The sequence below is a fragment of the Chelmon rostratus genome, chromosome 2, assembly GCF_017976325.1.
Source record: "Chelmon rostratus isolate fCheRos1 chromosome 2, fCheRos1.pri, whole genome shotgun sequence".
Taxonomy (NCBI): domain Eukaryota; kingdom Metazoa; phylum Chordata; class Actinopteri; order Chaetodontiformes; family Chaetodontidae; genus Chelmon; species Chelmon rostratus.
In genome coordinates, this window is record NC_055659.1 from 22,261,284 (window position 1) to 22,270,343 (window position 9,060).

Here is a 9,060-nt window from a genome sequence, read left to right on the forward strand (position 1 = left end):
TAAAAACATACCCCTTAGCGGTACAGTCATGCATACATATGTAGCGATATCCGTCTCTGAGATCTCTGCCTACACTCCAGTACAGTTGATTTAAATGGAAATTAGGTTGTCACGCACGCAGCATTGCAAAATAAATTGCATTTTAAAAATGCTACAGCAACATGTGTTTCCAAAAATAATGTCACTGTTGCTCTGGATAATCCATAAATCTCAGTGTGAACAGCTTATATTTGAACTACTTTCTGACCTGCTGATTGCGTGACATTGTTCTGCGGACTTCTTGTTGCCCTTGAATGTTTTTAATAGAATTTTTCAGTGCTTTGAAATCTGTTCAGGTAGGAGCAGAAATCTTAGAAGTGAATACCTCTCATCCTGCCTGCACTGCTAAATACTGCAAGTGGTATGGGGTCATTTTTTCAGAACTGTAGGCCCCTTGATGGCCAAACGTTATGGTCTGTAAGTGCACCCTAATCAAAATTCATTGTGACTGAGTACAGATGATTTTAAGATATTCTGTGCCTCATACAAAGATGATACATAAACTACAGAGTAGCAGAGTAGATGTTTATTCCTGAGGAGAACTGTAATTTTAATTCAGAGCAATTAGTTGTCTCTTATCATTGGAAGAGGAGCTTTTATGCTCTATCAGGCATGAAATTAATTACTGGTTCAATGATGCCGACGGGTCTTAAAGCAGTACTTCAGCTTTTGCTCGCTGTACAGTGTTACTTCATAGTATACTGTGTACACAACAGACAGGTGACTTAGAGCACTTTCATTGACCTCCACTTACCAGTTTCATGTTCACTGCTGTTTCTGTGTTTCCCGTGTGTCCTTAAAATACCCAGAAGAAAAATGGCAGTTAATTGAAGTCCTCTCTGCTTTATAAGTTAAAGGAACACATTTGTGTCTTTAATTACCCTAATTTCATCTCTTCAGCGGAAGCTATTAAAGTAATCCTGCGGCATGACGTTGAGAGCAGAACATGTTCCAGTAATATAGCACAATGTGGCAGTACCAGTGACCAGGGTCAAGTTTTAGGTCCCACTTGAATTTTACCATTTGCTTGTAGGAGGGCAAGCCCTTTGGATAAAATGTTTGTGTACTACCTCCAGATTCTTAGCTTCACACAGAGAAAGTGTAACTTCATTTCACAACACTGTTTATTATTGAACGACATGACATGTAGTTGACTGGATTAAAAAAAAAGACATTGAATGTTACAATTTTGCCCAGATTATTAACAGTGTCCTTCTGAATGTGCATAAAGACCACCACTCAGTCATTGGATCTTAAAAAGGGGATGGGTTTCAATGCTGACTTTTCACAGAAGAATATCTTTACTTACACTTCATCAGTCAAGGACAGACATCACAAAGGATAAATTAGCCATTACCCAGTAATGTCTCAAGTGTCCACAGTTTAATTTATGATGTAGCACTTCTGCCTCTTTACCAACGGTCTATAATAAGGGCTCTATAATATATGGTTTAGTATATTATCCCTGAAAAGTATTGTGACCACAGTTTCTAACATAATAAAATCTCCATTACTGGCATTTAATTTCTGGATATGAACTAATTGGCAGAAAATAATTAGTGTATGTCACTTTTATTTGAATGGTGAGATCTGGAAAAAAAAAAAAAAAAAAAAAAGCCGGAAGGATGTTATTTCTGCAGCCTGCAGTATTTTCTCATCTATGGTAGCAAACGTACACCTGTGTTGTAAAGGTTTCTTGTTTTTGTCTCCACCCTGTGGCAGCAAGCACTATTTACAATTTATTTTTTTATCCTGTCATCTAAGTGCTTGAGCAAGTTATTTTCAGAATTCATTTTAGAAATATGCAGGTAGACAAAAAACCTATGACATATTTATTTTTATTGCACTTGATTCCAACTACAGACAGATAAAAACAGTATTAAAGCATATCTCCCTGATCAGGTTTATGCTGTTCCAGTGGGACAAGAGGATGTCTGTCTCCTTTTTTTGTGTATTTTTCTGGGTTTTTTTAATGTATTTAATTTCATTACATGTGATTTATTAAATTCAAAGGCATAGACAACCATGTGTCTGTGCAGTGACTAAGATTAAATCAGCAATCTGGTTTTTAAAGCATTGGTTCATTTCCACCCTTCTCACCTTTGTCTCGATAGAAGGGTATCGTCTCTATCGCCTTACAGTGGACAGTAGAGAAAAGAATTTAAACCTGACAGAGACAGAACCATCAATCATACAAACTGCAGACATACTGTCACATTGAGTGCGCCACCAAAATAAGATCTCAGGGTCCCTTATGCCAGTTGTCAGTTATCTCTGTTCTTTATATCATTCTATTTGCACAGTCTAATTTCTGGTTCATCACTGTTTGTCCTGTCGAGCAACCAAGTGTCTGTGTGCTGCTCTCAGAGTGTCCTGCAGGTCTTTGTACCGAGCCAGAGTGCAGGCTTCCTCCAGCCGAGCCCAGCGGTAGTCCTGGTGCTCGTCAGACAAAGCCACCGCTGTCCCTGGGTCTCTCAGCTCGGCCAGCCAGTACAGCACCTGTTTGGGTCTGCCTCGCACCTCGTAACGCAGCTCCTGCACAAAGTCATCAATCACCCGCAGGTGCTCTGGCCCCAGCCCCGCCTCCTCCTTGGTCTCTCTTAGAGCTGTGGAGAGGTCGTCCTCACCTGGATCCACATGACCTGATGGTGAACAGGTAGGCTGTAACTACCACAAAGAACATTTAAAGCTATACGAGTAGAATTGATCTTCTTAGTATCTATCATCAACTACACAATAGCACTGTTTTTGAACTGGTAAACACCTTTGGGTGGGGTCCAGTGGTGTTCCCCATAGGAGGTCTGCAAGAGGAGGTACTCAATGTTGTCCGGTGGAGGGACACAACTGGCTAGACGACGAAACACAATGAAGCCACAAGCACGCAGCGCCATCTCCCTGTTTAACAACTGTACACACAAACACATTTTGGTTTATACTGTGCTCCAGGAATCCACTACAGAAAAGATTAATTACTAAAAGTTAATTGCTCCAGATTACAAAATAATGGTAAATGAAAAAGAACTCGTAATGTATGATTGTGGTTTATTTCTATACGAGTTAGGCAGATGAACAAAGGTGTTCCACGGTTTTGAGGTGAAGTCCATGTGCAGGTGCAGGACATGGATGACAGATAAAAAAGTCTTAACAAATGTTCAGTAAAGGAGCATGTGTATATAGAGCTACATATATTTGATTAGTTCTATTTACTAACTTAATACTTTATACAAACTGCTTTGGTGAACTTAATTGTGTAGAACTTTGAAGATAAAAACTTTTTTTCCCCCCACAAAATATCCACAGGTATTTTGGATGCTTGCATCCATATGGGAGTAACAGTCATCATAGTGGAAGATGCAGCTTTTCCAGCAAACTGGCCTAAATTTAACCTTTGCTGCTGAGTCAGTCAGTTAAAGTAAAGCAGTGTTGCTTTTTGACTGGAGTTAGCCTGAGCATGCAATGCTAAGATTATATATTTTTTCTGTTAAATACGACATTAGCAAACACTGGACCATAATCAGTCTCATCAAATATTTGACAAATTTCTATGTATTCAGCAAGCAGAAAATGAAAAGGCACCTGCATGGCTATGACTGAAAATGAGTGTAAAGACAGTTGTATCAGGTAATGACTGGCAGGCACTATGCTACATGTATTAGCTACCACATTGCAACTTGTGCTGGTTCTGTGACAGATTTTACAGCTTTACAGACTCAAGTGCAACACTGCTGCAACAGTGGGATTATTTACAAGAGCAAAGAAACCTGTTACTATTTCCTGTGTGTTAGCTAGCTTACTTCTCTGCTCGCATAGAGCAGATATCAAGTATTTAAGTGAGTGGACCCAGTATGTTATAGCTTCCGTTGTCACTGTGGGCCCAAACCGTGACGAGCATGTACTTACTCAAAAATGTCAGAAACTCGCGGTCTAGTCACTGTGACAAGGCGTGTTTGAGCGCAGTTAGTTTCTCACCGGCTGGGAGCACAGCGAAGCTAGCGGTGCACTGACAAATGAGTCCGTTCTTCTACGTGGACGGACGCCAACAGTTCCGTTTTGTAAAACAAACTATAGTAGTGCCAGAGGTGAAAGAGGTATTCACATTTCTTATTTTAGTCAAATCAAATAAAAGGGAAAGTACTCCTTATGCAGAATAGCTATTCCCAGATATTTTATATTGTATTTAAATATGATTATACACTTATTATAATGTATAGCATTATGCTATATTAATAGACAGTTGTTATCATTATTGATTATTGTTATTGTTTTAACTGTAGCGACTTTATATACTGTTGGGTGTGCTAATCTATAATGATGTATAATTTCATATTGATTATATTTTGTGTGTAAATATGTATGTAACTCATAACTAGTACAGTATTTCCCTCTGAAATGTAGTGGAGTAGAAATATAAAGTATAAGAAAGTACAAGTAGTGCAAAATTATACTTAGGTACAGCATTTAATGTGCTTTAATTCTTTCCACTCCTACTGCTACAAACTGCAGATGGTGATTCGAACAATTTAGCAACACTAAACAGATGTATTGACTAAAATGCCCTTACAAATAATAATAATATATATATATGTTAAAATAATTAGATTTAAATGAATAGATTCATCCTGGTAGAAATCTCCCAAAATGGCAGATTAAACAAATGGATTTATGATAAACACACATGTTTCTTCACAATCAAAAAGCTGTTTTGCCTTCGGGAGACAGATAAGAAATGTACCCAGTGTAGATAGGGCCAACTGAAGACAGCTTGTGTCTGAAGATAACAGAGATGGGGCCTCCTTCCCACGCAAGCCGAGCTGTCAGCAGTGCACTTGTTCATCTTGACAGAGGAGACGCCGCCGCTGAGTTTCAAGGTAAAGACAAAAACTCGCCCAGAATACGTTTTGTTCTTTTCAAGCAAAACTATATAGACAGAGGGAGAGACAGATAGACAGACAGAAAGAATTCATGATGTGACTTTGAAGGAATTGTACAAAGCTGATGGCCCCGTCAGGCTCGCTTAAAGAAAATGTATTGTTTTCCTGACATAAACAATTATTTTACTTTTCTGCAGCTCCTTCCTTCATAGCATGCCGCTGTCTGTGGCTTAGCCAGAGGCCTCGGGATATGTGACTGCTGCTACTACGACTGTGCTTACTCAGGCTGCACTGAAGTGCTCATTATTCCACTCCGCTATACATGAATCACACTTGGGGTCAGGTTTCCCTGCATCCAGATATTTTTGGTTTATACTGACTGTCGCAGAGATTGTACATGGATGTAGGACTGAGGGCTCTAGATGACCCATGCTTTTGTACAGTGACAATAGCCAAATTTATATTTTATGTCACTGCATTTGGCCCACTTGTGTCACTTTTTGTAGGTCATGCGTACTGTAAGCATTAGGCAGTTGACTGGTCTGCTATTTTGTATTTAGGGAACACACAACAAGGAATCAGGCTCCACTTACTCTGACTGTTTTGGGGCATATTACAATTCATCATCACTAGTTTTAGTGATGAAGAGACAGATATTAGGGATTAGTATTGCAGGTCTGAGTTTGTTGGGAGTAGAGCTGATCAGTGCCAAAAGATGTCCTTGTTTGGATTCCTCGAGCTGAATGTTCTGGAGGTGCTGTGGACTTAATTTAAGATGACAACTGTGATGGGAGGCGCCAACACAATAATCCCAGTGACAAATCCAAAAGCCACACTTTTCATGTGTAGCTGAGATTTAAGTTGATGTTCTCACCTGGAAAAACAGCATAATTACTGCACCACACAGATGGCACTGATAGCAGGATAGTTACAACCAATCTTGTGATTTGGTAGGAAAATGGCTTTTTTATGATAAATGATAAATTGTGTTATTCCCTGCCTGCCTTCTGCACAGCATTTGAAAGGACCATGGAGAAGGAGCAGCCCGCAGGAGGGCCTCATTTTGTGGGGAAGAAGGATGAACTGATTGAAGCGAAGCGCTCTTTCAGAACACTCGGTGATCGGGATGTACTGATCATCCACCACCAGGGAGTCTTGTATGCTATGGACTCATACTGTTACCGTGAGTGCAGTTCTTCTGCTGGTCTCAAAACAGCAGCAGGTTATGAGAGAGGGAAAGTGTGTGTGTAAGTGTATGTGTGAGAGAGACTTTATCCAACAAGATGTACTTCGTTATCGATATCTTAGCACATGTTACCTCAAAGCAGTGTCCAGTCAGCAAAAAGGTTAGTGTGCTGTGAACTGCTCGCTTATTCTGCAGCACTCTGATCCTCTACTCTCTCGACAGATGCTGGGGGGAAACTGCAGAATGGAGACATTGAGGTGAGATTTACATTTGATGTAAGAGATTAGAGGTTGTGTTTTTGTCTGACCCAGAGGAAAGAAGGCAAAATGCCATTTAAGTTAAATCATTGGAATACAGTAATTAAGATATCAAACCTGCATAACATTAATATAATGTTATGCTAATGTTGAGTGGCCTAAATGACCCACATTTATCCCACATGACGTTGGTTACCTGCTTTCTTTTGACACACTTGCAGGAAATCGATGGCAAGATGTGCATAATTTGTCCAAAACACAAGTACAAGATCTCTCTTGCCAAAGGGGAAGGCATATACAAGGGCACCGACCCCAGGGAAAGGCCGCCGGTGCCCAGATGGTACTCCAAGGGTGTGAAGCAGCGGGTCCACACGGTCACCGAGACAAACGGGGATGTCTACGTCGAGCTCTCTATGAACACGAGCTGGATCGAGTCAGACTACTACCAGGGAGAGAAGGGCAAGATAGAGAGGGCCAAAGCTGAGGCAGCTGAGAAGGAAACTTCCTGATAGTCAGATGGATGAGGATGGGCCCCTGACCTGACCTCCTCTAAAGGACTGCATGATGACTGTACAGAGAGCAGGGCAGACAAGCAGTTTGTGCTCTACCTCAAGTAATCAGTGGGGCTTGTGTGGCCTTAATAATTTTGGGAGTGTTTAGAATTTTAAATTTCTTTTTTTGGGGGCTTGCCAGTTATGATATTAAAATGTTTTACTATAAAAATCAGGTCACATATTGCTTTGCGGACATATGCATCTCAAAACCCAGCATGTATTTAACTGAATAAACTGTTTTTAATGGATGAATTTTGACTTCTGATTCTCTGTTCTCAAACTGGGCAGTGGCACAAGGGAGCTAAATGTGTGCCCACGCCGGTATAGCCCTCTGCATTTCAAGATCGCTCATGTATTATGCATACAGTGGATGAATCAATAAGATAAAAAGGGTCACAGTGATCGATCGTGCCGTAAAGTGGAAAATCTTTCATTAAAAACATAAAGATCACGCCACAATACCGGCCACTCTTTGTAATATTCATGTCTGTTCATTCCCTCAGGTAACATCAGAAAGCATGAATATCAGGGTAGAGGCTGCATAGGTTCCAGCAGTTGGGATTTGTGTTGTGACATGTTTTTTGTCCACCGGCAAAAATTCCTCCAGCGACATGTGAAAAACAACAAACAAAAAAAACTTGCAGAGGACACCAAGCAAATCCCTTGTTAAAAAGGTGTGTTGACAGCAGCTTCAGACAGGTACTGTGGCTGGCTGGAAGGCGCTGCTCCTAAATGCTGCTCTCATGGGCCCCGTGGTGCAAACCCTGTGTCGAAATTCGGGGTTTTGTGTTGAACATTGAACATTTGATCGCCTCTCCAAACATGGGAATGACAAGGAAGGTGTGTTTCCTAAAATGTCAAGCTGTTCCTTTAATGTTCATGATGTCAGCAGTATCAAACCTGACTTTGTTACCTTTGGTGTGTCATGATTTTGATGTGGCACTGGTGTATTTAAACTGATTGCTCCCTTCTCCTGCTACTATTCCCATAATGCATCTTGATTGCATCTTTCGTTAGACCCCCCCCCCCAGGCCTGGACTTTCAAACTCCACAACTCCAATTTGTAACACAAGTTTTCTGTTTCACTATTACTGTATTTAAAGTCTTATGTCCAGTGGGGGTTTTCTATAATTATTGTTGAAAAACTAAGTTGAGGTTGTTCATGTGGCTTCCGAGGAAAAAAGATGGTGAATCCTTATTTATTGCACAGCCTATACCCTCAACATGCTATGCAAAATAATTACTTATACTATTAGTTAACCGTTTGATGTAAAAAGTCGAGACAGCCTGTCACATTCAGATTGCTTCTCTGTTATCCATAATGCAAGCTAACGGTGACATGGCCCTAGAACTGCGAACGCCACGGGTTGAGAACACCAAGGCTATAGGGTACGATGCTCCTGTGCATGAATGATGCTGATCTCTGAAGATGGCCTACAGCAACCTCACAACACAGTCTGAAGCCTCGGCCTTTGTGACACTAAGTATACAATCAGGGAAAAAGATGCACAGAGCCATGAGTTGGCTCATGGAATGAGACGCCGGAGCGCTGATGATTAAATGATTATGATTAAAATATGATTATGTAGTCAGGTTAAGGCAGGGACCACTCAGTGCACGTGGTGCAGAGGGTCAAGCAACCCTGAATAAAGAGCAGCCTGTCTTTGCAGGGCTAGTGCATCTTATTCCAGAGGCAGAATATTGCACAGCCTGTAAGCAGCGTGCAACAAACAAACTGCAAACCCAAGGCCTAAATACTCACTGTCGGTTTTGTGTCTTGCATTATTCATCGTGGTTGTGAATGACACAAGAGGCTCTGATTAAACCTTTAAGGCTTGAGCTATTCTTTCTCTGTGGAAGGCCTGGAGTTTGTCCAAGAGGGACCACCAGATCTCATTATCACCTTTTATCCACCACTGACTCCCATAGCAAAACACAAAGCCTTATATTTTCCTGCTATATTAGCAAAAATTCTCCAACACTCGTAATTATCATGATCGCTTTCACTTGCAGTGCAGCCCATGCTCGTACCTCTTGGCGACTCCTCTTGTGCCCGTCCATACGGTGGAGGGTCTGTCTTTGTGAGGCAAGAGGATGGAAGTTATTGGCGCACACGTGCTTTGCGCTGCGCTCGCCGGGTGAGGGGGGTCGTT

The 9,060-nt window shown here is 41.1% G+C and overlaps 2 protein-coding genes across 2 annotated transcripts; one reads left to right on the forward strand and one right to left on the reverse strand.

Annotated features, from left to right (window-relative positions):
* Positions 1-1,657: 1,657 nt before the first annotated feature.
* Positions 1,658-4,037, reverse strand: nudt2 (nudix (nucleoside diphosphate linked moiety X)-type motif 2). The gene is made up of 3 exons (XM_041949188.1): positions 3,940-4,037; positions 2,804-2,945; positions 1,658-2,681 (listed from the first exon to the last, which is right to left on the reverse strand). The coding sequence occupies exons 2-3, from the start codon at positions 2,928-2,930 to the stop codon at positions 2,359-2,361; spliced, it is 450 nt and encodes a 149-aa protein (XP_041805122.1). The 5' UTR covers positions 2,931-2,945; positions 3,940-4,037; the 3' UTR covers positions 1,658-2,358.
* A 785-nt stretch (positions 4,038-4,822) lies between these two features.
* On the forward strand, positions 4,823-7,153 carry rfesd (Rieske (Fe-S) domain containing). Its single transcript, XM_041959612.1, has 4 exons — positions 4,823-4,907; positions 5,926-6,093; positions 6,319-6,353; positions 6,575-7,153. The coding sequence occupies exons 1-4, from the start codon at positions 4,823-4,825 to the stop codon at positions 6,860-6,862; spliced, it is 576 nt and encodes a 191-aa protein (XP_041815546.1). The 3' UTR covers positions 6,863-7,153.
* The last annotated feature ends 1,907 nt before the right edge of the window (positions 7,154-9,060 follow it).

What these genes read in the sequence shown, in the direction of transcription:
- nudt2 (XM_041949188.1), bottom strand. Translation starts at nt 2,930, where the DNA reads ATGGCGCTGCGTGCTTGTGGCTTCATTGTGTTTCGTCGTCTAGCCAGT. An exon ending in CCACTGGACCCCACCCAAAG is followed by an intron (nt 2,682 to 2,803) that starts GTGTTTACCAGT and finishes GTTCACCATCAG; the next exon opens with GTCATGTGGATCCAGGTGAG.
- rfesd (XM_041959612.1), top strand. Translation starts at nt 4,823, where the DNA reads ATGGGGCCTCCTTCCCACGCAAGCCGAGCTGTCAGCAGTGCACTTGTT. An exon ending in CGCCGCCGCTGAGTTTCAAG is followed by an intron (nt 4,908 to 5,925) that starts GTAAAGACAAAA and finishes CCTTCTGCACAG; the next exon opens with CATTTGAAAGGACCATGGAG. An exon ending in TATGGACTCATACTGTTACC is followed by an intron (nt 6,094 to 6,318) that starts GTGAGTGCAGTT and finishes CTCTCTCGACAG; the next exon opens with ATGCTGGGGGGAAACTGCAG.